The sequence below is a fragment of the Hydractinia symbiolongicarpus genome, chromosome 9 (genome assembly GCF_029227915.1).
Source record: "Hydractinia symbiolongicarpus strain clone_291-10 chromosome 9, HSymV2.1, whole genome shotgun sequence".
Taxonomy (NCBI): domain Eukaryota; kingdom Metazoa; phylum Cnidaria; class Hydrozoa; order Anthoathecata; family Hydractiniidae; genus Hydractinia; species Hydractinia symbiolongicarpus.
In genome coordinates this window covers 6420487-6448420 of record NC_079883.1, presented here as the reverse complement: position 1 = coordinate 6448420, position 27934 = coordinate 6420487, and the positions used below count along the sequence as shown (strand labels likewise).

The following is a 27934-nucleotide window of genomic DNA, read 5'->3' as shown; positions in this document are numbered from 1 at the left end:
TACCAACACATCGACCAATTTTACTTTATCGTCTTATGTAAAACTCTCACACTTTTCAAAGATTCGTCCGAGTCGTATAGTCGCTGCGATTAATAAACGATAAAATAATGGTAAAAATAACACCCATAGTACTAAGAAAAAAGAAAAAAGAGTTTGAAAAAGTGGTAGTATTTACCAGTTAAGCTTTTTTTTTACACAAGTACATATGTACTTAGTTTGAAAAAGCTTAACTTGTAAATATTACCACTTTCTCAAACCCATTTTTCTTTTTTCTTCATAAAATATTGGTAAAAATAAAATCGAGTAATTCAATTATTTTATTCTTAGGAAAACCATCTCGATAAATCGATTGCTATATTTCTTTTTATATATTCTACAAATTATAAATAAAATATACATAAAAATGCTACAGAAGTTACTTAAAAGTTACATACTGCATACTTATTTACTACAAAAACACTGAAGTGCATTTTTGCTGTAAAATTAAAACGCGTCTAGTTTTAAAATGAGTTGTTGTCTCGTTATTGTAGAGAAAATCCGGACAGAGAGATGTTATTTTAAGTTTAACAAAAGTACGTTCACGCAAAATTAATAAAAAAATCGCAGAAACAACAAACTGAGACGCATGTAAATAAGATTTAAAATAACATTGAACCTTAAGGGAATTAATGTCGCGGGAATGGGTTTTTCGAGAATTTCGCGAGTTTTCGTCCATTTCGCGAAAATTAGTTCCCGTGAAAATTATTGGAAAACTCGTTATTGGCCAAATTCGCGAAAATTAATTACAAAATTAGTGTAAAAACGATTTATACTATTTTTTTCTCCTGATTTACCAAGAATTACATATAATTTGTATGTGAATTTCAACTTCAACAATCTTTACTTTATCCTAAGTCCTCAAAAACGGTGTACATTGAAAAACAAATATCATCAAATTCTTTTTCTGCAAAATTTAATTCGTGTGAAATATAACGACTTGCTGACTTCGCAAAAATTAGTTCTCGCAAAAATTAAATTTTAATTTTAAAACATTTTTTCACGAAAATAAATTCCCTTCAGGTAATCAAAGTGACGGGAAGGGAAATATTTAAAAGCGACAGGTATCTTATACTTAAACAGAATTTTATTTATATTAAGTTTTTTCTTTGGAGAATGGTGGATATTCAAGGTGCGGACGTGTGTTCCAGCCCAATCTTATGAAATATTTTATTTACGCACTTTTAACGAACCTGTTTTGAGAGGCGATCAAAAAAGTGAAATTTTCTAGAAGAATATTTCTTTCTATTAACCCATTTGTATTTTTTAACTTCTTTACATAGAAAAACACACTAGCCGTAAAATTTATTATCATATCTAACTACATTCACATTAAAATTCACATCATACCAAATCCTTCAGAACCTTCTGTTATTGCTAATAAGAGTTTTTTCCACAGTTCTTCCATGGATGAATAATGAGGCAGACACAAATTGTTAAAACTAAATAAAAATACGCAGAATATTAAATATAATTTTGTCTAAAAAAACCAAACGCATATATGGATTACGAATTTAACGAATTTTGAGAATTCCTCGTGGTCATTCTCTCCTAAAATTAATTGCGTTTAGCATTTTTCTTATTATAACGAAATTCTTTTATCAGATTTAAATTATCCAAAATTATTAGGGGTGGGTTTCATCATTTGGCTGTTTTGTTATTATTTTTTTTGTTAAAATCATTTTAGACATATAGATCAGCCCAAGGACTCACAAACGACCCAAACGGATTGCAGTATAATTTCTGTTGGGGTCATAAATAAAAACCAGATTACTATGTTAAATTTTACGAATCCTAAATTTAACGCACCTTCTTGATTTAGCGCCCCTCTTTTAAATTAACCCCAGTCCTCTCTTTGATAAAGAAAGCCAGACCCCTTTTGAGTAATAGTATATATGTTTTGACAAACGTAGCGAGTTTTTGCCTACTGTTTAATTTTAATTGGTTTTGTCAGGACCTTGTTCTTCTGATAGTGCGTAAAAATAACTTGTACATTTGTACTCTGTAATAAAAAGGCCTTAGTATCCCTTATACCAAAAACATATTGAAAAAGGTAGCAAAAAAGTTTAACTCAGATGAATATATACATCACACCATACCCGAATGACACCATACACAAATGACACCATACACAAATTACATACCACGTGTGAGCTGTTGGCAATGTGTCCGTTCCACCTGCGGATGTGATTTGAAAGGTGGGAACTAAACCTGCGAATCCGTTTGGAGGCAGCTGAGAACATCCTGTTGTGAATTGAAGTAATCGCGCTAATTCCTCTTGATTGAAACTAGATATTACAGTCCAAAACCATTCACAAACCTAAACGATAAATGGAAGCTTGACAAAGGATACGAAATAATTAAAATTTACTTTGCTGAAAATATGTACTTTTTATGTACTTGATAAATATTGTTGGTGTCAGAATAGCGTAGTATTGCAAAAATACAACAAAACAACGTGCATATTTTTTATTTAAACTTGAAATTGCAGAAAACAAAACAAAAAACAAAAAAAGACATACAATATGAAATTGTCTGCTTGAACCAGCTTGAACGCAGTTGGCTTTTAAGTCGGCAACACTAATACCGTCCATACCACAAATTAATAACTAAAAAACAAAGATCAGTTAATCTTTTACTAAGTTATCAACACAACATTAGCTTTATTTAGACGTGTTAAGAAGACCGTACCTCGAGTTCGTTTTCATCGAATATAGACAGCAAACCTTCCGGTACGATCGAGTTTAAACCTGAAACGTGTTTAATAGCAGAATGATCAAAAGCATGTCATTCAAATACTAGGGATAAAAAAATAAATATTAAAGCCCGAAAAGATTATGAAGAATGTCATATAATCATCGCGCATTATAATTATTATCTATATTATAATACCCGTATACGTCTGTCTGTCATTCCGTCTATCACGCAAAGTGCTAACCGCAGTAGCGAAACGCACGAAATGCGGTAAATAAAGGACGAGCGAACCCGTTGATTTATCCACGGGACACCGACTTGTCTATATTATCCGTACATATCTATCTGTCACGCAAAATGGTAATCGCAGTTGCGGGATACTAGAAATGCGGTAAATAAATAAAGGGCGAACCCGTGGATTTATCCACGGGTTACCGACTAGTTTTATATATTATTACTACGTTACATACACATTGTGCAGTAAAATTTGATGGGACGATATTTTCGTTACTGTACCTGACGGATTTTTCGTTATTTTTGTCCCACAAAAAAATAAAAATAAAATTAAAAAATACATTTTTAGAATGCGGTATAACCAAACAATAAGACAAAAAGACTATATTTGTTGTACTTGTTTCTTTTCACATTTTCCTAACAATAAATTAGAACAAAAAAACAACAGTATTGATGTAACTTTTTATATTGGTAGCAAAACTGTCCGCTGCCTTGTCGAATTTCTCCATAACGTATTGGCAAAAGTTAAATTGGTGTTGATTTCCTTTGTCTTTTAGATTGACGCTGGCCAATTTCTTTGAGATTCCAACGCTTTATCAATCTTTGACTGTTGGCTGTCTAAGAGACGTGAAGCAATTGTTTCAGCAACAGAGGTAGCAGCTGCCAATGTTTGCTCTTGGTGACGTTGAAGTGTATCTCCCACCAGCTGTTGGATACATGTATTGAGTTCTTCAAGATTCGACATGCTGTTAAAAGTTTGCGATGCTTTCCACGCAACCAAAGACCAAGGCTTGGCCGAGGATACAACACGTGCATTTATACTATTCTCATGCGCATGCGCCTAATCCGAAAAGTCGGGTTACATTGTAGTGCAGAATCCGAAAAGAAACTTCGTTCCCGACTTAACGCAGAACGTCGGAAACTGGTAAGACTTTTTCTTCTTTTTACATAATTTGAAACCTTTTTTAATATAGTCACGGTCTAAAAAGATGATTTAACAAAAAACCCATCCTCCTATGAAACACCAGACAAATAGTTTAACAAACGCCTGGACGTTTTACGAAACACTACGGTAAATAAGAAATTTGACTGGAAGGTTGAGGGTACTATAGCAGTAAAATGTTAACTCTATTTATACAGGGTTTTTGAGTATAAACAAAAAAATTGCTGACGTCACACTTTCTGAGAATCAATTTACGTATCGGATAGCTTCCGGCCGGGCCGCTTTCGAAAGTGATACGCCTCCTAAATGAGGTATATGTTTACAAACGGTTTTTCGACATATGGAAACAGGGCTGTATCGGCACGCTCATTCGTTGCGTCGTAGGATCGAAAATTAATTCGTTTCGCCAGACTAGTGGTTACAATGACAACCAGGAAGTGACGAAACCCTTTTTAGAACTGATTAAACATCCTAGTAATGCTACAAATTATCTTCGCGTGTTTATTAAAATAGTTCCTAAAAACGGGCGTTCTGTTAGGGTGGTAAGCTTGACTAGGGCGGGAAATTATGATTATTAAGAATTAAGAATTATGATTACCTTTTAAAAAGAGAGTAATCTCTTCTTTAACACTTTCATAAAGTCTGTATTCAGCTAGTTGCTGTATGTACTCCATTTTGTTTGACTCTGTCACTTCGATCTTGGAACCATTATGTTTCAAATCGACAGTCTAAATAAAACAAGACGAAGTATTGAGAAAATAAACAAAACACGAACATTGGAAGAGTTACCATAGTAACATATTGGACATAAGTTGAATGATAAAAAATTAGGTGCAAATTTAATTGCAATGTCACACGAAATAAAAAATATAAAAAAATAGAAGAAAATGAACGAATATGAAAAAAATAAACAAAAGTACAAAAATAATTACCTTAACAAGTTTGTTATCATTATCATACACATCTTCAGTGAACGTAAGGTCTAAATATTGTGGATCGTTCTCAATGATGTATTTAATTTTTCCACTATAGTATTCCTTATCGTCAGTCTCAAAATGCTAGAAGTAAATTAAAGAATATATTTTGCTAATTCAACCAGGCTATAGCTAGGAAACTCGGAGCTATTCTTTATTCCTATATTTTTATGTTTTATAAAAATAAAATTTTAATCTTCTTCTCTTCTCTTTTTCAAATCTTGTTCTTAAATATCAAAAAAAAAAAAAAAAAAAAAAAAAATGGGAGAATATGAAAAGCGAAAAAAGAGAGTTTGACTTGCCCAACTAGTCAGGCACTTAATAACGCACGAGATAGAGAGAGAGGGAAAATGTTGAAATTATTTGACAGAAACTCCCGTAGCTGGATCAAAACAAAAAATACAAAAATTTATAACAAGGAAAACTTAAACTAAAAAAGTAATGAAGCCCGGCTGAGTCATGCTAGAAAATAAAAAATTGCGAATCTATCCTTTCTGCTTAGCGCTAGCATAAGAATAGGATTGATATCTTAGGCGATTGTCTATTTGAGCGATTGCTGTGCGTTCACGACTTTTGTAGCTCAAATGAGAGCTTTAACTGCATTAGCATCCCCTCTCACAGGACCTTTGTTGATAGCAGTACCAATAGGAACTGAAGAGGCTATCCTGAGTAAATAATAAAATAAATAATTAAAAAAATATATTTACCCTCCAACTCACGCCCAGTCCAAGTAATTGCGAAAGAAACGATCGTGTGAACCGTGCTTTAACATACTGTTGACGGACTTGTCCACACGAGCACTCCACCAAACATTTTCCTACTATTTGACCTGCTAGTTCAAAAAATTTTATTTTCTGATACTTCTCTTTGCGAAATGGATTTGGGTGAATCTAAATAAATAAATAAATATACTTATTGATACCGGTCTGTTGATATAAACAAATGACGCACCCTGTACCTGTACACAAACCCCTTTCAGCACTTGTCCGGACTATTCACTGTCTTGAAAAAAAAAAAAAAAAAAAAAAAAACAGATTTTATACGAGTCCACAAAAAGAACTCAGAAATCAGCTTTGAATGATAGTAAATTTGTTCGGCTGTATACGATGAAGTTTAAAACTTCTACTTGAAGCTTGTGACAGTAGAAAACCTAATACTACAATGAAAGGAGAGCTCCTTGTGAAACGCTGAAGGCTTGCACAACAAGTTAACTTCGCAAAAACAATAATTTTATTTTTGGTTTAAAGGGGTCTGTCTATTGGCTTATAAATAGTAATAGGCGGGTACAAATTAAATATGATAAGAATAATATTAGAAAAATAAGACATTCTAATAATCAAACAAATAAATTACTAAAGCTTGTTGGTCATCTTTGTTGAACCTTCGAAATAAAGCACCGTCAGCATGAAATAACTCTCCAATCAAAACATGAATCCATTCTCTTGTTAACCCGCCATAGTCCAGTCCTAACCAAGAATAATTAAAGAAATACTGAAAGTGTTAACCGTCCAACCCATGCTAGCATGGAAAACGGACGTTAAGCCGAGAATGATGATGATGATGATGATGTTATTCAAATACTGGTAAGTAAACATACCTAGCTCGCCTACAAATGAAATATTCAGTTTTTTCCACCAATCGCCACGCGAGAATGATTTGACGGCGCGAAAAGTCTACATATTAGAAAATCTCATTTTATACTTATTCTATTACAGATTCTCTGCACACAAACAATAGTGGGTTGAGAAGTGAGCCTATTCTCCCTGATATGACTGTGTTAAAATATAAAATATCCAGTGTAGCAAATATTATTTACTTTGTATTTTATTTTATGGTTGTTATTAGCATTGCACCATAAAATATGTTATTAACCACAACAGAGGTCTATAACAAACGTTTTACATAGTATTTGTTGTATATTTATATGTTAGCTATTTTCTTTGAGTAAACAAGAAAATGTCAGAATTTTGTGACTAAGAAAATAATTTATGGTAGATAAGGCCAAAGGCCTTTTTATCGATAAAAGCAGACAATAAAAGCTTCCAAAAGGTAAAATCTCATTTTCTTACAGTAAGCTTGTAAGTTCTGTGAAATCATTTTTACATCTCAAAGCTGTAAAAATTATTGTGCTAAATATTAAATAATTCTTGTGTAGTACTAGATATTGACACAGAAGGCAATGCTTTATGAAGCATTTTTTATGGTATTTTTTGGAAAAAAACGAGTGCATAAAAAATAATAAGGAAAATAACTTACATCATGCAAGACACTCTGTCTTTTCACTTTGATAGCAACACTCATCTGTGATTTCACTGTATGAAGATCATGCAATTCTTTGTAGAAATAACTTTTCTTGTTTTCAAAACATTCAGAACCGCCTGGAGAAAAACATAAACGAAGTGAAGAACATCAACGAAGTGAAGAACACAAACGAAGTGAAGAACACAAACGAAGTGAAGAACACAAACGAAGTGAAGAACACAAACGAAGTGAAGAACACAAACGAAGTGAAGAACACAAACGAAGTGAAGAACACAAACGAAGTGAAGAAAACACAAACAAAGTGAAGAACACAAACGAAGTGAAGAACATAAACGAAGTGATGAACACAAACGAAGTGAAGAACACAAACGAAGTGAAAAACACAAACGAAGTGAAGAACATAAACGAAGTAAAGAACACAAACGAAATGAAGAACACAAACGAAGTGAAGAACACAAACGAAGTGAAGAACACAAACGAAGTGAAGAACATAAACGAAGTGATGAACACAAACGAAGTGAAGAACACAAACGAAGTGAAGAACATAAACGAATTGATGAACACAAACGAAGTAAAGAACACAAACGAAGTGAAGAACACAAACGAAGTGAAAAACACAAACGAAGTGAAGAACATAAACGAAGTGAAGAACACAAACGAAGTGAAGAACACAAACGAAGTGAAGAACACAAACGAAGTGAAGAACACATACGAAGTGAAGAACACAAACGAAGTGAAGAACACAAACGAAGTGAAGAACATAAACGAAGTGAAGAACACAAACGAAGTGATGAACACAAACGAAGTGAAACACAAACGAAGTGAAGAACATAAACGAAGTGAAGAACACAAACGAAGTGAAGAACACAAACGAAGGGAAGAACATAAACGAAGTAAAGAACACAAACGAAGTGATGAACACAAACGAAGTGAAGAACACAAACGAAGTGAAGAACACAAACGAAGTGAAGAACATAAACGAAGTGAAGAACATAAACGAAGTGAAGAACACAAACGAAGTGAAGAACACAAACGAAGTGAAGAACACAAACGAAGTGAAGAACACAAACGAAGTGAAGAAAACACAAACAAAGTGAAGAACATAAACGAAGTGATGAACACAAACGAAGTGAAGAACACAAACGAAGTGAAGAACATAAACGAAGTGAAGAACACAAACGAAGTGAAGAACATAAACGAAGTGATGAACACAAACGAAGTGAAGAACACAAACGAAGTGAAGAACATAAACGAAGTGAAGAACACAAACGAAGTGAAGAACACAAACGAAGTGAAGAACACAAACGAAGTGAAGAACACAAACGAAGTGAAGAAAACACAAACAAAGTGAAGAACACAAACGAAGTGAAGAACACAAACGAAGTGAAGAACATAAACGAAGTGATGAACACAAACGAAGTGAAGAACACAAACGAAGTGAAGAACACAAACGAAGTGAAGAACATAAACGAAGTGAAGAACACAAACGAATTGAAGAACACAAACGAATTGAAGAACACAAACAAAGTGAAGAACATCAACGAAGTGAAGAACACAAACGAATTGAAGAACACAAACGAAGTGAAGAACATAAACGAAGTGAAGAACACAAACGAAGTGAAGAACACAAACGAAGTGAAGAACACAAACGAAGTGAAGAACATAAACGAAATGAAGAACACAAACGAAGTGAAGAACACAAACGAAGTGAAGAACACAAACGAAGTGAAGAACACAAACGAAGTGAAGAACACAAACGAAGTGAAGAACACAAACGAAGTGAAGAACACAAACGAAGTGAAGAACATAAACGAAGTGATGAACACAAACGAAGTGAAGAACACAAACGAAGTGAAGAACACAAACGAACGAACAAACGAACGATCGATCGAACGATCGAACGATCGAACGAACGAACGAACGAACGAACAAACGAACGAACGAACGAACGAACGAACGAACGAACGAACGAGCAAGCAAGCAAACAAATCTTTTACCTATATTTTTTAGCAAGAATTTAACTAAAGTAGCCACCAGTACATTTCTCTTTCTAGAAAACAATTCCACATTTTTTTCGCAGTTTGTTTCAATACGAAATCCCTTCAGCTCTGTTCCATCACAAGTATCGTCTGCTAAAGAAATCTAAACCGAAGACAAACAAAAGAAAATTATACACTGATTTAACTCTGTTTTTACAATGATGGACAAGCGACAATATCCACGACACATACCATACAAAAAGAATTTCATAACTAATGACTGGATATAAGATTTACCTTAAGTGACGGTTTGATGCGAAAGGTATATAAATTTTTAGGAAATATTTTCCAGTAATATTCCTTGATCGTCAAAAGCTACAGAAGGAAAAAGAGAAGTTACAGTTAACTCCCAGCTAACTCAAACCTCAAAGGGACCGAATAAAAACAGTGTGACTTAAGAAGCTCCCGTTAAGTCGAATTTATTCTAAAATGAGCAATACTTCGAGGAAAAGCGATTTTTTAAGAGGTAGGGAAACAGTTACCTGGAGAAGGTACAAACTTGGCGATGTAAAAGGCATGCAAGTCCCTTGTAAATTGAATTTTCGAAAGTTCAAGGGACCCAAGATAACGGTTCGAGAAGATGAAAGTTCGAGAGGTAACTGTAGAAATATTTTTTTCTCTATTTTTTCTCACTTTTTCTTTTATCAAAAATAAAAAAAACCATTAAAAACGCATGAGAAATTCTAGGTGGTGTTCGTAAAATTATCCAATATTTAATCCAATATTTATATTATCTTAATATACCATTTGCATTAAACAAAATAAAAAAAAACAACATAAAAACACACACAAGAAAGAAAATCCCTTTCTTTTGTGTTTACCCACCCTTCTAAATATTCTCTCAAGTTAGATAGGGCTTCCCTAATCTCCTAATAAAAAATTATTTCTTCAAACGTCAACCCTCCCAACAATTTACACCCTTTTCATGGAAGTTTTTTTCTTTATCGCTCTACATATTTCTTCTACTGATTTTAAAATCTAATTTCGACTTAAAATAATTGAATTTACAACAAAATTCGATCGCCTCTACGTTTGATTTGATTTTGGAGATCCAATTGGCTATCGTCAATGCTCTATTCATATAGAACTAAACTGTAATCCTCTCTCCCAACCCAAAGTGTTGAATACCCTTCTGATTACCCTATTTGTCTTTACAATATCGGTAGTGTTTAGCAGAATATTTTTTTATTATTACACAGAAAATATATTGATGGAGCTGACCACACCTTTGAATTAATGAAACAATAAACTTTCTTTCGTTTTGCATCACCCAGTTGGCTTGATACACTATTTTGTCTTCCATTGTTTTTGGATCCATCTTGGTCTTGTTTTGTGTATGCTTCATACCAAAGGCTCCAACTCGGTGTGTCAGTATTCTTCAAAACTTCATGGAACTCTGAAGCTAAAATGTGGTCATGCGAAAAATACTTAAAGGTAAGATAAATGCAGGCAATGCAGTCAACGAAACAACAATCTTAGGATTTGCACAGAAGATCTATTGGTGTAAATGTTCATATGTTCACACAGAGCAGACATCTTTGGACAATAAATGTAGCTGTTTTATATGATGCTAACAATTTTTAAAAACAGGAATTTGTAAAACATATACACCATGATGATGAAACTAAAAAGTGTTATACTTGTGTTTAACAATGCATTTCTTTTATTTCTTAAGAAAATGAAGAGATACGACTACACTTGTTACAAGCTACAAAACATACTTGTTAGAACCAGTAAGACAATGTTGTCACTCAAAATCTCGTTATCGTAAAACACATTGGCCAGATACACTCCTGGTTGTGAAATTGTCAGCCATGCTTTATTTCTATTGTTGGCATTTGCGTCATTACTTATAAATGATAACATTGGTGAAATCTTCTGACCATTTTCTTTCATCTACACAGAATGTTAAAAAAGACATTTAAAATTTGACCAAGCAAGCAGCAAGTTTCAAAAAGGCTTTAAAGAACCAATGCAAGCATGGTTTCAAAGTACCAACTCAATATTAACTCTTTATTTCCTGATCTTCCTGACATTTTTAGAATGAATTTGCTATTTCGGAACAGCACAGGTTCTCTTATTTTAACTTTGGTTAAGTCAAAAAATATAAATGTGATACAAACTTAATGACAAATCAAACCGTAAAAATGTTATTGCTAATTCTTTACAGAACAACTCTGAAATTCAATTTCCTACAATATTGTAATGAATAAAAAAAGTTTACATTAATTTTCTGGACAGACACCTCAAAAGAATTTCCCTGACACGACAAAGAAATTTTAGATATTCTTGACTTTACTGATCCTAAAATAATGGCACCCTATGGTCATCATACCAAATGACACAAATACCATAATGCCTTATAATTAATCTCTCTGGATCTCTGACTGTTTTCTAGATTCATATTACACCAGTAAGTAAATTATTAAGATTCAAGAGGAAGTAAGTGAGGAAACATTTGTCTCGCTGGACGATGAATATCAAACTGCAAAATAGGCACTCACAAAACAACACAAGAACATTAAGTCAAAAAAGTTTAACCAATAACAACTTACCATTGAACTGTAACTTACAATCAAAAGAATGTAAATAATTTTCTTCACACTAACTTACCTCAGTTATGGAAAATTGATACTTGTACAACTCTTCCACTTTAGATAAACATATGTTACCATATTTGTCTCGCTCATCAAACATTATAAGTTCTTGTACACATTGCTGCAAAACAAGCAATGAGCTGGGTAAATGAAGACTGCTTTTTTGTGCATCAATACAAGCTAGAGAGATAAAAATATTCATTTGATTTTATGATGATAACAAGACACAAGCAAGCACCCTTCAGCTTAGTTTATTTTGAGGGATAATACTGGTTATAACTTCAAGACTACCAGGCATGACAAGTTTTTTTTGTCACATTGGCAATTTTATAAAGTTTATAAAAAAACTGTAGCTTATAATAGGATGTATCAAAAAAATCAAGTCCCCAATGTGTTGACCATGTATTTTCCCTGTGTCAAACAGTGCAGTTTTTTAATTGTACATAATTATTTATATTCCCTCTTAATGCACATATGGGTGTTCGTACTTTATTATAATTTGTTACGTCTTGAGTGTGAACTCTAGTGTGGACTATTTTTCCTTAATTATTGGGATAAAAATTAAAAACAAGTTGCTTTTAACCTTTTTTTTTATCTCTATTTAGGGGTGCGACACATGCTGAACACTTGGAGATGACATTCATTATGCCCCAAAATTAATTTTGTCAATAATTAATGAGATTTACTAATCACTTGAACATAGTTCAATTTTTGACCCCACTGTTAAATTGATAATGCTAGTAGAAAAAAAGAAGATGCCAGAAGTTTTAGACTTAGGACTACACCGGAATGAATTTTTTTGCTTTAAATTTAGCATAATTTGAAAGTCATCTAAAATAATGGCAAGCTAGCATACCCGCTGCTAAGAATATAAAAACAGAAATTTAAAAAAAATTAAAATGTCATGTTTATTTGTTTTATATAATGCTCTTGTCCTGCAATAATAAAGGGTCAGACATTTTATTTTTTTACTTTGAGAAAAATTGATAGATACCTGCTTTAAATACTTTCTTGTATGGAGATTTACCAGCATGCGATCCATTTGCTAAAATGGATATATTATACTGACCAGCTTTGATGGGGGTGAAATGGATAGTCACAGTATTTTTATCTTCCTTGTTATTGATGTGACACTGAATCATGGTCACTTCATTTAACACTTCACATTTGAGACTTTCTAATTCTGATGCAGGAAATTGTAACCCATTGTGTCTAAAGAACTAAAAGCAAGAAAGCTTATTGCATGGCAAATGAACATCTATAATAATAAAATAATAACCAATTATTCCTGAAACAAGGTGATGATTGAATTCTAATTTTTATGATTTAAAATTAGCAGAAGTCACAAACACTTAGGTACATGTAACACTTAATTTACAACATTTTGTATGTTCTATTTAATTACTGGGAAAATGCAAAGAAGTTTCACACTAATATCTACAAAAAATATGGGCAATGGAGGAAAACAGACCAGCTCAAACGTACCTGAACTGTCATTACAACCTCGTTTCCAACTACTGCTACCTCGTCTGCCATATTCCAGGTAATTGTACTTTTTTTGGCATCGAAATACGTTCCAAATAAACTGGATAACATTCCAATGTCATTACTTTCATCTCTGTTTCTTCTTATGTTTATAGGTTGTGACCGTCTGAAAAGATCTCCCAAGTTCATAAACCAATTAATGGTTGTTGTTGCTGCTGTTGTTGTTGCTGTTCTTCGAGTCCCTTGTCCTCCACCAGTGTGTGTAAAAATTCTCCGAATAAAGGCTGCAACAGCTTCATGGGTAACGTTGTTTGCCACATAGTAAAAAAGCAGTGCAATGAAAATAGAAGTTGCACAGATTGATAGTACCACAAAGAGTAAAATATATTTAGCTAAAAAGAAAATTTTTATCAGTGATGCTGAAATACAAATACGAAATTGTCAAAATATTTCAACATTGTTTTTTGGTTTGAATTCAAATTATTCTTTACTTATATATTTTTTGGAACAGATTTCTTATTTTAAGGATACAATTGCCCTTTGAGCATGATTTTTAAATATGATTTTTCAGCAAATTGTAAACAATAAAATTACTGAAAAAAGTTTTATTTAGGTGTTTCGAATATAACATATCTTTCCGTTTTCGAAATAAAAGAGTATAGGCATAAAATTTACTTTCCCCAAGTTGATAAAAATCATAAAAAATTGGATTCATGTGGCAAAATTATGCACAATTATAATCTTTGAAATGAAGATCTGGTGTAAGTTTTCACCATAATCATAAATAACAAAAATTTAAGTTTAGTTTCAAATCTACCGGTTAATATCCAATATCTAATGTTCCGAGAAGTACAAGAACAAGAAAAATGGTACAATAAGGTGCATTATAAATAAAACATAAAACGTCTGCAAGCACAATATCAATGTTGCCAATTGAATAGCAACACTTTTTGAAAGGCTGCTCTTCAAAAATTACTTTATGCTAAATTTCAAAAATGATAATGACAGTACACTTTTGTCTTTATGACCAAACTTTTAGATAATTAATCACCTTCAGCATTTTAGTAAGATTTGCTCCATTGTTTTATTAACTATTCTTAATTATCTTTTTTAAAACATGATCTAGAAGAGCAACAAGAGGTAAGATGATTATTAAAATATAGATTATAAGATAACCGAAAATGAAAACAAGTCATACCTGCAGTTACACTCCATGTCCATGTCCAGTAGAAATGTAAATAGAACCATGATACACTTTCTCTCTCGCCTAATGGATATCCATCAATATCATTGTGACGCAACGTAGAAAAGACACCAGAATCTGATAGTTTCTTTATCTTTTTTAATTGTTCAGTATTTTCTAACACTTGTTTTAAAGTATAAATATTCATTTTTTTAAATGTATTCTTAAAATCTTTAAGCCTGTTGACATGTAACCAATATTCAAATTGCAAATTTAACTTCAGTTCCTGTGTAGACTTAAAAATATCATCCACTTTTGATGACTGTGATTGCAAGAATGACCACGAACTTGACACTACATTCTCAATGTCATCTTTTGTAAGGTTCCCCACTTTGATCAATGATGTGTAGCCTGCGCAGTGATATTTATTTAATAAGATCAAGCTTATGTGATTATAATAAATATCTATTCAGAGTTACAGATTGTAATTTACTAAAACAACCCACTAGAACCAACTAGAACCGTTTTCAGAAAGGGGATGGAAGTAGCCTGGTTCAGCTGTGTGTGCTAAACGAAAAGTCACAAACGAAAAGTCAGAAAGGAACAAAATATTATTTTCAAACGAGAAATAAACAAACAAATTGGCTGGTCCAATATTAGTTCTGGTGGGTTACTGGTTGGTACTGCTGAGTTCACATTTCGTTCTGTTGACTTTATGCTGGGTTCTGCTCGGTTCATGTTTAATAGTAAGACGGCTACAAACTCCTTTTTTTATATTTTATGTGAAAGTCAAATGTTTTTAACAAATAAAATCCAAAAAGAATTTAAATCATACAGCTGGGACTTCATATACTTTAGTCAAAAACTCAGTGTGTAAATAATAAATTCAAACAAAAAACATGTGCCTAAACACAGTAATTTTCATGTTCAAACTATAACCATAAAAACACTCACCAGCCTTTTGGAATTCATCTGCATACTTTTTAAAGTTATGCTTGGCCAACCAGATTTTGACTTCTTCAAACTTCTTAGCCTCATTGCGATCAATATACCAGTTGATCAGGGGTGATGCAACAACAATAATAACAAGTGAAATCAAAAACTGGTAAATTTTTTCCATGAAGATTTTTTGTCATTCTTATTTTCAACTAGAAAGAAGAAAGCCAAAAAAAATGAAAGTACATGAAATGCATCAAAAAAATTTTATTACATTTTTGAAATGTTATCCTTCAGCTGTCCAACAAGAAAAAATAAACCTTTCCCTAGTTCGTCTTTATACTGAAAGATTAATACAAAAGGTAAAATAGAGAACTTGGCATAAGGAGTCCTATACAGACCTTATTAGACTTTATACAGACTTTGCATAGACTTTATTTTTGATACCCTTAAATGCCCTTACCCTTCATTTTCGATACCCTTAACAAGGGGTCATATAAAAATATTAAGGGTATAACAATGTTCATAATTACTGTTATAACAGTGACATAGTTTTCAAGTTCTTTAACCTTGTATACCTTCAGGTGCAATTAAAATCTCTGTAAAATTTTAAAAAACTAAAACACAAGTCATGTTACACGACATCTGCACAATACTACTTTAAAAATAACAATAATGGTATAAAAGTCTGTTGTTCATTTTAAATTTCGCGCAAGTCACAAATTCTCCTCCAACCAACAAAGAAAACATTAAAAAAAATTTAGAAAAAGTAAAATTTAGGGTTTTAAAATACTGACATGTTCCTTATTTTTCATGAAATATGTATATTTTAATGCATTTTTTAATGCATCTTTGTACACTACCAAACTCCTTTGCGCAAACATTAGTAAGTAAGTAGTAGGTAATCTTTTCTATTTGAAAAATGTATAACAAACATTTAATGTAAAAATAATTCATAAAATTTGAATTTGATATTAACAGCAACTTTATATATAAACACACAACAAAAAAGCCATTACAGGAAAACTCTGTGGCATTAATACCTTTTAGCAAAACTTTATTTAACAAGAAAAAAAAAATCATACACTACATTTGAAAGAATATGCACTCTTTATTGTTAAAAAAACTACGACACCCAGGGGTGCTCATTTAACCAAGTACAGAATTCTTATATCAATATTTTGTCAAAGCCAATAGTTGTTGAATCATTGTATGCCCAGCATATACAATAGTGTTTCAACAGATCAAATAACAAATCTATTTCATCAAGAAATTCCAACTTTTCCATTCTTTGTTTTTCCTCTTCAGCTACTTCATTATAAACATTAAACAAAAGTTTTGCTTCTACATTTGAAAAATTGCGGTAACATTTTAATTTGGATTGCATATCTGGTTGTGCTCCCAACAAATGACATTGCCTGCCTCGTAAATTCTGTTTCATTACTTCACCAAACCGATCATTAAAGTTTACTGCATCATAATCAACAATCATAACATTGCAAAACTCATTTGTGATAAATTTTAGCAAGTTTTCAGTGTGTGTAGGGTCAAGGTAAACAAAGACACACTCTGCTAGAAACAATGTTGATACTTCTTTTTTAATTCCGGCTTGCATAAGACATTTTTCAAGTTCAGGTACGTTTGTGACATCAGCGGACATCAAATGATATTGATCTGATGTGATAACTGCATCTCTTACATTAATACTGTAATTTGAAAGGATAGAATTTAGCTGTCTCTTAGTTTTAATCAACATACACTTTTTCTGAACATTATATTTCATATCAATTTCATAAATTCCATGTTTTGGTAAGCTGTCACTTTCATGCAAATTCCAATATAATGTATCGAAGCCAGCCCCGATATTAACTATTTGACAGTCACATGATGTCACTTTTAGAAATTCGTTTACTAAATGACGCACAGCTTTATGCCGAATATAATATCCACGATTAATTTCGGGAGTTTTGCGATCAGGTACAGTTTTCACAAAATGCTGAATAAAGTTATCCTTCCAATAACCTTTTTCGGAAGCATATCTTTTGCAACTAGATGCATCATCATTTGTCGACATTACAGCTTCATTTCCCATTATACTTTTTCTATCTTAAGTTAAAATAAAAATAACAACTTTTGCAATTGGCTGTAAGGTAAGCAAATGAATGGAAACAAAAACGACAAAATGTTTGGATTGACTTTCTGATCTTTACAGAAAAGAACTGTTATTAAATCCAGAGGCACAATATCATTATTATACAACACAATCTCAAACAAATAAAAATTTGCTTTGACCACAATAATAGGTTCCTTTACTGGTGGACTTAGCTATAGTTAGTACAGGGTTTGTTGGTCAACAAAAAGACAAGTATAAATAAACATGAAATTTTAAAATTTATCATCAGTTTAAAGTATAGTTATAATCTCAGCCTCATTTTTTTAAAAACTTTTACCTGTGTAATTTAGTTAGATCCTACCTAGCTAGAGAATAAATACAATAAAATATGTGTTAAAAATTCAGTAAAAAATCAACAAATTTATTAACTTATACATAATATTTTAGGCATTCATTACATGTATCCACATTCTAAAATTATCACCATTTAGGCTTAAATGCATTAAGACTGTAGAAATAATTAAAAAAAAAGATTTCTTTATATACATTATATCGTACAAAATAAACAAAAATTGAATAATTTAACACAAATTATTATTCTTTTTAGTACCAGTATTTTAATTCAGAAAGAAATACACTTTGTAGAAGTTATGGATACTCATGTTACATTTTGTAAATTTCTCTCTTGAATAATATTGACAGTTAAAAATGTGGTAACGATGCTATAACTCGATGTAACGTTAAATGCATTTGTCATCTTTTTTCAAGAATTGTATTTTTCAAAAACGATAAAAAGGAAAATTATTTCCAAAATAGAATTTTGAAGAGCACATGGGACGTCTTTTTAACTTAATTTCTCACAACAATTAAATATCCTGAAAAAAAATAATTGTTTCCACAATGAGCTGTGTCAGTGGGAAAATAAAATAGTGACCACCAAAAATGACACACTACAAAACTTGTTGGTATATAAATTTCTTAAAGATAAAATGTAATGATATAAATTAAAGAATGTTTACAGTCAAGTGAACTAATGGTAACAGTAATGATGACATGATGCACAAAAAGAACAAGCAGAACAGAGAGACACCCAAGTGTGTGTAGTTACAAACTGGAAGATATAGGGAAGCAGCTAGCCTTTCAGGTCAGCCCACTTGTGCCTACCATTTTGTTTTCTTAGGAGGAATCAGCTTTTTAGTTTTTGTTGTTGTTGTTTTGCATAAAGCACAAAAATTTTTGCAAACATTTCCATTAAAAAACGCAGTGATTTTTCCCCTAGCTCTTATATAATCGCATATTATAGCTTTAACATTTTTTGAAAAAAAAAAACAAAAAAAAAACAGGCATAGTTTCCCTTTAAATAAATAAAATATATAACCTTGACAAGGAAGCTAAATATTTTATTTTTATTAATTTGAACATAGCGTACAAGTACTTTTGTTATTTTGGTTAAAGTTAATTCACCAATATTACATTCTTCACAGTTGTACTTGAGTGCTTATGCCAATTAGAAAAAAACTGTTACGTATTTCCATTGACATTGCCAACGGTTCTTGTGGCTGGCGGATTGTAACTTTGCATACAAATTGGACATGAGGAATGACCAAACCTTTGAATCAAGTTATAACATTTGAAGTGTATTAAATGTCCACAGCTGGGTACAAAAGATGGCTCTGAAGCGGTGTGTACATACTCAAAACAAACTGGACATCGATCTTTACCACTTTCACTACGACATTTGTGTGAATCAATCAAAGATATTTTCAAGCAAATTTCACAGTTATCACAATGAAAGAAGTTTTCCGATCCACCGACACGACATACTCCACATTTGTCGCAATGAAATTGTTCTTTGTCTTGATCATCAAATAATCTACACTCCAAACATGCATACATACCAAAGCGTATCCCACACTCAGTGCAGTGTAGACTTACTTCTTGTATTGTAGAACACTGGGTACATTTGATGAACTCCACAGAACTGCGATCTAACTCATGATTTTCTTCCCTATCATGACAAAACCTGCAAGGGTATGTTTTTTCACAACAAGGTGTAACCAAAGCACATCTTCGAATGTAATGACTGCAAACTGACATGTTTATACAATTATCTAAATCTAAAAAAAAGCAAAATATATATATTTTAGAATTTAAAAATGCTATATTTTTTTAGAAAAAACAGGCCATCAGCATCAGCATACACCCATACACAAGCAAATTGATTTAGGCATGCTGTTAATAGGACACTTAAAAATAGAAAGTACAAAAAAGAAAACAAATTTCGACCAATGTAAAAAACTTGGTACTTTTACTACATATCTCAAAACTTTTTTATAATAGCCTGGTATGCCGAAAAATCATTTTAAAGAGGACAAAAACATACAAGTCTGTTTAAGATGAGACTTTGATGAAGAAATTGTGATTCGCAAATAGATGACTAAATATTTTTTTGTTGCATAAAAGTTAAAATAAGATTTACTTTATTAATTTTTTCATGTGCGAATCATTTCATTTTCCTGTGCAAGACAACAATTGTAAACTCGATTTAAACATTTGGATCCATTACATTTACTAATGACTGCCACTTTTATGTGCATCTTGATGCATACACATCATACACTTTTCAAAAAAACAAAAAAACACTACAAAGTCACTGTCTATCTTAAATCAGTCAATCTGAACCTGTGTTTGTTCACCAAAATCTTATTCGTTTTTTTTTTAAACAAGAGCCAAAAAAGGTTTCTTTCACTTCATTTTTACAATTCCAATTACCTTGAATGTGTCACTTACTTAAAAGTTTGTACACAATGTGTTGCATTAAAGTATCTTTTCAAAGTAATGATTTCCCTGTGGGTTCGTTTGTGATAAAAATAAAACCACATTGTGTGTGTGTATTTATACTTTATTGTCAATAAAATTTGCAGTTTATCATTCTTATTTTGAAATGAATTTCCACAAATATACGGTTTTTAAAGAACTGGTTACTATAGGTTATAAGATTTTAAAACTTTAAAGCTTAAAGAAAAAAATACAAACTTTATTATAAAATTCCCTTTTGTCTTTGAATACATTTTCCAAAAATCAAATCACCATAAAAATAATCCAAATAATCCATAATAATATTTATCAGAGAAAAGTTGAACACAAAGTGAATGCAAAGCTTGAAAAACTAAAAATAACAACACTTCAATCTCTGAAATTCTAATGCCATAACACAATATTTTAAAAGATTAAAAGTTTCATTTCACATTTGTTTCATTGCAAATTTTCCACAAAAAAATTAAATAAAAAGTTTTAAAAACGTACATATCAGTAACCAGGAATATGAGAATTATGTTGTGATATATCTATTCTATTAATGTAGATTTTTTAAAACATTGGTACAAGTCCTAAACTTAAAAAATGTGTAAATCAAAAATTGTATAAACAGAAGAATCATAATGCTATTTTGAGTTTTTTTCAGCAAATTGTGATGAAACCCAGGCTAAACCCCATTTCAAATTTGTGAGCATAAACTTCAACGCTTTCGTCCAATGTTCTTCGGAATTAAATTGAATTTTTACAGAATATGCACCAGCTCTAGCAGAATCATATATTTTCCCTTTTTCCATTCTGTAAGGCAAGTAAAACTTTGAATCACCAGTTTCAACTTCTTCTTTGAATTGCTGTAAACAATCCAAAAACGCCACCATTGCATGATCAAACTTAGTGTCCCAAAAGAACCGGAAACCACCAGTTCCGTAGAGAGGAAGTTCTCTCGATTTATCATCTAAACATTCAATAAAAGAATGATTTCCATAAGGAACTAGCCGATAACGCTGGAAAGTTAGACCAATTTTTTTAGCTAAAGAGTGCAGAAGTAAAACTGTTTGACCCCATGCAGCATTGATTTCTGTCCACTCCACAGGCACACTTGGTAATCTCCCCAACCGAAAGTTATTTATTGTTCCAAAATGACCCTTGTGCCAGATATGAAAAGTGCTATTAAATACGTTAGTCTTTCTCAATTTATCAAGCTGACTTTGCGCATACTGAAGTTGATTTAAAACACTTGTTTGCTCATCCTCAAAATCAAGCAAGCTTTTGTGATGCTCACAATATTCTCTCCAATACTTTTCTTCCTCTTTACCCAGGTCTTCGTTTTCTTTTTCTAATTCCTCTTTCTTTTCGACAGTCTTTTTATGTTCAATTTCAATCATCGCAAGCTCCTCTAACAGCGCCTTTTCTTCAAGTTTAAGTTTATCCAAATCTGCATCCAACTGTGTATCCTCCATGACGTTCTTTGATTCTAACTGCAGCAATAAGTCCTTGTAGCTCTCCAATTCTTTTTCAGTAATGCACAACTGGTCATCAAGTTGGTCTAAGAGATTATCTGTACAATCTTCACATAATGGATGGTCAATGTCAGCATTGCCTGACATAATGTCAAACAACTGAGTGGAAACCTTCAACCTGTGACTCAAATTATCTGTTTTGTTTCCACTTGAAGTTTCGCCTAGAAGCGTAAAATCACTTCCTTCATTAGACGCTAATTTTGCAGGCAAAACAATTTTAGTTACAACATCAGCTGAACTAAGTGATTTTAAATCTGTTACAGTATTTACATTTTTCTCAGACATTTCGTTTGATTGGGAGTATGCCGTCAGAAACGGTGACTCCAATTCTTGCTGTGTATCATTGTCAAGTGAGTACAATGAGTTGTCAAGCTTTAGTGGTTGATAACATCGCTGACAAACAAAGCTAACATGGGTAGTATCTTTTCCAAATGCATCAATTGTGTCAAATGATTGTGACATTTTAACTAAAAATAAATGTATATGTAATGTTAGAGCACCTAAATTATTCTTTAGCACGCCTTTGTTTTTCATAAAAAACATTTTTTCAGTTCAAAACTACTTTTGAAAAAACTTGAATCCTTTATTCTATTTTTAATCTTTTCTTTATATACATGTATTAATGTGAGCATAGAGTAAATAATAAGAATTGAAGTGAATAACATCAACTTTGTTATCAAAAAAATATTATTTTTAAGCAATAATGATTCAGCTTCAAAACAGACCCTATAGAGAGCGAAAAGATTACTGTGTTAAAAACCTCAAAACGGGGTCATACTTAAACTTACTTTTGCTTACCAAAAGAAGTGAGAAATTGTACAAAATGTGATGTTCCACATTGTTCTATCAAGGCCTCTAACACCTTTTCATAATAGAACTATTTTAAAAATAAAAGTGTATTCAACAATGATCGCGGATGTTTAATTATACTATAATTATACTTCCTTTGTGTTATATTTTTTTAACTTATGCATAACAATCTAGGGTATACAGCCAGTGTTAATCTTTCTTTTTTAGATCACATTTTAAAAATTTAAGAACGAAGAACGGCGATAGAAAAGTTTTTTTAGATCTCATTTTAAAAGTTTAAGAAAGAAATGCGGCAATAGAAATGCTTTTTAGATCTAAGTTAAAAAGTTTATAAACAAAATGCGGCGATAGAAAAGTTTTTTAAGATCGCATTTTAAAAGTCTATAAACAAAAAGCAGCAATAGAAATGTTTTTTAAGATCACATATTAAAAGTTTAAGAACAAAATGCGATGATAGAAATGCTTTTTTAGATCGCATTTTAAAAGTTTAAGAACGAAATGCGGCGATAGAAATGCTTTTTTAGATCAAATTTTAAAAGTTTAAGAACAATAAGCGGCAATAGAAATGCTGTTTTAGATCGCATTTTAAAAACTTAGAACGAAGAATGGCAATAGAAAAGTTTTTTTAGATCGCATTTTAAAAGTTTAAGAACAAAAAGCGGTGACAAAAAAAGCTTCGTTAGAGATCGCATTTTCAAAGTTTAAATATGTAATGCGCTAGAATTACTTTAATAAATACGAAAGTTAAAAATTTTCTTACAATATACACGTATTTAAAATAAAATGCAGAGATGTGTTTGAAATAAAAAAAACTTTCTCTCTATTCTCATTAAAAAAATTTCTCTTTATTCTCATTATCACCTACAATCGCAACACATCGAAACTGATTTTGTCACGATACTAGATTCTCGTTAGATCGCAACAATTTATTTTAATTGTTTCTTATTATTATAAGCGCGGTACATTGCGTATCAAGGGAGTCCACGCACGTTGCGCGCTCCATAACCTTTTTCCAGATAGATGGTTTGATTTGGGTTACCAGCATAGTATATGCACTCTTTTTGCTTGTGTTTTTCGTCACACCAGCTAAATTAATTATAACCTTTAAATTGATAATGGTCATAATCTTTATGCTTTCTTTTTTCATACAAAACTCCTTTCACAAACATGCCAAACTTCACAACATGTAAAAAAGGAAATGCTATGAGCCCATGTTTTCATATATAAAATGAATATTCAATTGGATGACGTCATTTATATTGTAGTGAGTTGAATCATCATCATCATCATCATTCTTGGCTTAATGTCTGTTTTCAATGCTAGCATGGGTTGGACGGGGTATATTAATGACCCTCTTCCAATCTGATCTTGACTGTGTTAGATCTAAACTCACCTTCCTCTGTATCAAGTTTGTCCTTATAACCTCCTGCCAAGTCTTTCTCGGTCTGCCTCTGGGCTTTGCCCCAGGAACTATCAAGTCTCTACACTTTCTTACCCAATTATCCCCCTCCATTCTTTCAAAGTGCCCCAGCCAATTCAATCTTCTTATCTGGATAACATCTTTAATTCTATCAGAACTGCAGTAACATGTGCATTGACTTACCCAATTAGGTACTTGAACAAGTAACACTTACCCAATTGGGTCAAAGCTGCTATATCTGTGTCCCTATGTAGTGTATATTGCCTTATTATAACCAGCATCCAAATATCGCCACCACAAAGAAAATGTGTAATCCATGCCAACCCTTCATCTATGGATAGCTGTTTTTGCGGAGAGAAGCGGAGGGCGCGTCAGCGCCCGGAGCGTAGCGGAGCCCATTTCCTCATTAAATAAGCCAAATATAAGGGACGGAGGAGAGTGTATAGGATTTCCGCCCCCACTATACATCAAAATCATTGAATTTTCGTGCCACTTTTTTTTTGGACTGGGTTGCCCAGTACTTTAATCCGGTCATTCTCTTATATAATTGCTAAATTAAGCGAGACAAGGTGTTTTTTTATTGACACAACGAGGGAGTGCTTTTGTTTATTTAAAGATGGCCTAGCGTAATTTGTATATTGTATATATATATAAGGTCATTTTCAAGAAACGAAGAAAGGGTATGTTTAGCTAGCTAGTATATCACTATTTTTTTTTTACATGTAATGAACCCCTTCTTAGCCTTAGATAGGATATAGTGTATAGCTAGCTAACTTTAAAAGAGTAATAGCTAGCTAGCATAAAAAGAGCAACAAGTGCCTTTATATAGCTAGCAAAAAGACTAGCATAAAATTAACCACTTAGCTGGGATAAAACTACCAATATAGCTATACATGTACTACACAATAATTATATTTTGTCCCATCACATAGCTTGTTTCTAGCTACAATTGTGCACAAAATTGTTGGCCCTGACAATTTTATATATCAAAAACCAAAAAGTTTAGATAGATAGATAGATATAGATAGATAGATGTGCATATTTTACATGACTAGCCTCACAAATATCGAGGGATATACCCTGTCTATTATTTCCAGGAGGGGCCATGGCTTGATGGAGAGTCCTAGAGTATTTAATGCTCATTTTGAGCTACGCAGACCCAATTAGGGCCCGCGCTCTACTAGACAACTCCCGGCAACATCCAACGGCCCACACAGTGTGCCATCTTCCCAATTTCCCTCACATGGCTTGGGTTAACCCGGGGGTATGGTAACATTCACTCGCCCATGTTGAATCGCCGTCAAGAGGAATCGAACCCCGGTCTCCCGCACAGAGTACGAGAGCTATAACCACTAATCTATGGCGCGACATTACTATTTTAGAAAAGTCAGCAACACAAAATTTGTTGGCTCTGACAGTTTTATATATGAAAAACCAAGAACCAAAAAGTTTAGAAAAGTCAGCAAAAAAACATAGCTAGCTATAGTCACATATTCTGCAAATAGTACGTTCGGTCCCCACTGATGATCAATGTTTATGTAAAGGTATGTCACGTGTAATCGTTTACGTTGGTCAGCCACAAAGGGCAGTAGTTTTCAACATTGAGGGGGAATGGAAAGCCATATTTTTGTGGACGATTGTAGCTATATTGTACACAGGTCAGGAAATAAATTTTTTTAACCCTGCCAGTGAGCATACACCAGTACGGCTCAAGTTACAGAAACGGAAATTATTGCAATATAAATATATATATCGGGAAACTTTTTGAACATGTATATACATTTGTTATTTGTTTGAGACGTTTTAAATTCTGATGCTTACATCCAACACCTGCATTTTTTATTACCAGGGCAAATTCTGACGAACGGTTATCATGCAATCGTCAACACCTATAGCTATACTGAAAATATTTAAATATATGTATATATGGATTTGACGATATTGGTTGTTAATAACTCTAACAATATTAACAGTCAAGGTACAGAAGAAAGCTTAGTAAGTTTCTGAGTATAATGTGAAACTGTTAAAATTCTGTATGCCATGTATATATTATGTATTATGCCCTGTTGGTCTAATGGCTATGACACTCATTTATGGAAATGGGAGATCTGGGTTCGAATCCTGGACAGGGCTAGGAAAAACATAACTATAATGCACGCCTTGGTAATCCGTAATTAAGCTTGCTTTTTCTATTGTTGTCTTATCAGGGAAGTTGTTTACTGTATTTTCTATTAAATTATACTATTTGATACATGTAATGAACAACTTTTTAGCCTTTAGCTAGCTACCTAGCTAATGCAAAGCCATGTAAAAAGATCATCACTAGCTACCTAACTAAAGCTAGTGAACATATAGCTGGCTAGTATAAAAGTAGCTGGAAAAAAAGAATTGTTCTTGACAGGCTCATATCTTTTGACTACACATATTATATTCAGTCGGGTAATTTTGCCCTGATTAGGAATATCTATAGGATTAAAACTGGCTATCCTCTATCTAGCCAGGTAACACAGTTGCTTGTGGCTTAACCAGCGTAAATTCCTAAGTGTATATAATACTCACCTGTAAAGTTTTGTATATATATTTATGTTTATGCCCTGCTGGTCTAATGGCTATGACACTCATGCAAATGAGAGATCCAGGTTCAAATCCTGGACAGGGCTAGGAAAAACATAATTATCTTGCACCTACAACAACCAGGTTTTCATATAATAGGTAATCTTTGAGTAAGACTTCTCTGATTATTTCTATATCTTGACTTTTTAATGTTGTTGTCATTGGAACCAAGTTAATCTCAGATTTATCAAAAAATGATATGTCGTTATGACCGATTGTTTAAATACTTGTAATGGCACATAATTCTGCTATGATTCACTGTGTATTGACCTGAGATAAATTTGAGACTTTTTTTTGAGATATTGAACTTGAAATATTTGCACCTCAATATTTTCTATACTCCTGGACTAATATGATACTTAACTTAGACATATTGAGTATACGCAATCTTTGAGTTGTAAGGTGGAGATTTTCTATTAAAGTCATGCACCCCTGCCTTGCCGTTCCATTGCCTTGCCAGCACTGACCGTGCCTTTCTTTGCCTACCCTTCCTATGCCTTTTCTGGTGCCTGCCTACTATGTCCTTGCCTGTGCCTCCCATCATGCCTTTCCTACCCCTGCCTTCCTGATTCCTCTTCCTATTTCCTTGCCTGCCTTTGCCCTTTCCTTGCCGTGCTTAATGCCTTTGCCTTGGCAACCTCTCCGCAACACTTTCTATATTGATTTCAGAACAAATGCACAGAGCATCTTACTTCATGATTCAACTCCACTGCAGAGCTCTTTTTGATTTCCCATGTTTATGATGCATATTAAATTTTTTTAATATGCATCATAGGGAAAACAAAAAGATTGGATGGTCTAATTTTGGGAACACGAGAAGCATCAACTTTTAGAAGACACTTAAAAACAAGACATACTAAAACTGAGAGCTCTTGATTATTTAAATTAGAACGTTATATTTTATGCGGAGTAGATTTGTATTCTCAAAAAAAATTTTTAAAAGGCGCTATAGGGACTGATGAGAAGATAACCCAAATAAAAGTATTTAAATTTTAAAAGAGCCAGAAAACTCATTTTAATGTATTGCAAAGATAGAACTTTATGAATCCACAACAACTAATGCAGTTCTAACATTTTTATAAAACTCAAAAAGTAGCCATTTTAGGGTGGTACGCTACACAACTCAATGCATTTTGATGTAGCTAGTAATAAAGTCCTCTTTGCCACTGTCATGAAGTCAACACATTCAACCCTTTAACCTCGAAACAATGTTTTGAGCTGCAGTACACAGTAAGAAAAGCACCCTGTACTCAAAAAGCTT

General features: G+C 32.6%; 4 protein-coding genes across 5 annotated transcripts; all 4 read right to left on the bottom strand.

Moving 5' to 3' along the window:
* Positions 1-294: 294 nt before the first annotated feature.
* On the bottom strand, positions 295-15612 carry LOC130658014 (apoptosis-resistant E3 ubiquitin protein ligase 1-like). 2 transcript variants are annotated; one of them, XM_057461035.1, is made up of 19 exons: positions 15402-15612; positions 14463-14858; positions 13265-13656; positions 12774-12999; positions 11796-11959; positions 10904-11078; positions 10409-10584; positions 9420-9497; positions 9141-9285; positions 7138-7259; positions 6479-6554; positions 6235-6347; positions 5589-5771; positions 4840-4965; positions 4506-4635; positions 2728-2786; positions 2559-2645; positions 2181-2356; positions 295-1478 (listed from the first exon to the last, which is right to left on the bottom strand). In XM_057461035.1, the coding sequence occupies exons 1-19, from the start codon at positions 15565-15567 to the stop codon at positions 1376-1378; spliced, it is 3093 nt and encodes a 1030-aa protein (XP_057317018.1). In that variant the 5' UTR covers positions 15568-15612; the 3' UTR covers positions 295-1375. The 2 variants fall into 2 exon arrangements, with proteins under 2 accessions (XP_057317018.1, XP_057317019.1); XM_057461036.1 differs by having other exon boundaries at positions 13265-13557.
* A 791-nt stretch (positions 15613-16403) lies between these two features.
* LOC130658016 (leucine carboxyl methyltransferase 1-like) lies at positions 16404-18749 on the bottom strand. The gene has a single exon (XM_057461038.1). The coding sequence runs from the start codon at positions 17473-17475 to the stop codon at positions 16552-16554; it is 924 nt and encodes a 307-aa protein (XP_057317021.1). The 5' UTR covers positions 17476-18749; the 3' UTR covers positions 16404-16551.
* A 134-nt stretch (positions 18750-18883) lies between these two features.
* Positions 18884-19781, bottom strand: LOC130658017 (RING finger and CHY zinc finger domain-containing protein 1-like). The gene has a single exon (XM_057461039.1). It carries the CDS (start codon positions 19591-19593, stop codon positions 19018-19020), a length of 576 nt encoding a protein of 191 aa, XP_057317022.1. The 5' UTR covers positions 19594-19781; the 3' UTR covers positions 18884-19017.
* Positions 19782-20264: 483 nt separating this feature from the next.
* On the bottom strand, positions 20265-22328 carry LOC130658015 (beclin-1-like). The gene has a single exon (XM_057461037.1). The coding sequence runs from the start codon at positions 22290-22292 to the stop codon at positions 20940-20942; it is 1353 nt and encodes a 450-aa protein (XP_057317020.1). The 5' UTR covers positions 22293-22328; the 3' UTR covers positions 20265-20939.
* Positions 22329-27934: the final 5606 nt, after the last annotated feature.

Bases quoted from the DNA above. Each gene is read 5' to 3' on its own strand.
- LOC130658015 (XM_057461037.1), bottom strand. From the start codon at position 22,292: ATGTCACAATCATTTGACACAATTGATGCATTTGGAAAAGATACTACC.
- LOC130658016 (XM_057461038.1), bottom strand. From the start codon at position 17,475: ATGGGAAATGAAGCTGTAATGTCGACAAATGATGATGCATCTAGTTGC.
- LOC130658014 (XM_057461035.1), bottom strand. From the start codon at position 15,567: ATGGAAAAAATTTACCAGTTTTTGATTTCACTTGTTATTATTGTTGTT. The intron at 13,000-13,264 runs GTACGTTTGAGC...TCTTGCTTTTAG, and splicing joins AGGTTGTAATGACAGTTCAG to TTCTTTAGACACAATGGGTT. The intron at 2,357-2,558 runs GTATGTCTTTTT...TTTATCGTTTAG, and splicing joins CAAGCAGACAATTTCATATT to GTTTGTGAATGGTTTTGGAC.
- LOC130658017 (XM_057461039.1), bottom strand. From the start codon at position 19,593: ATGTCAGTTTGCAGTCATTACATTCGAAGATGTGCTTTGGTTACACCT.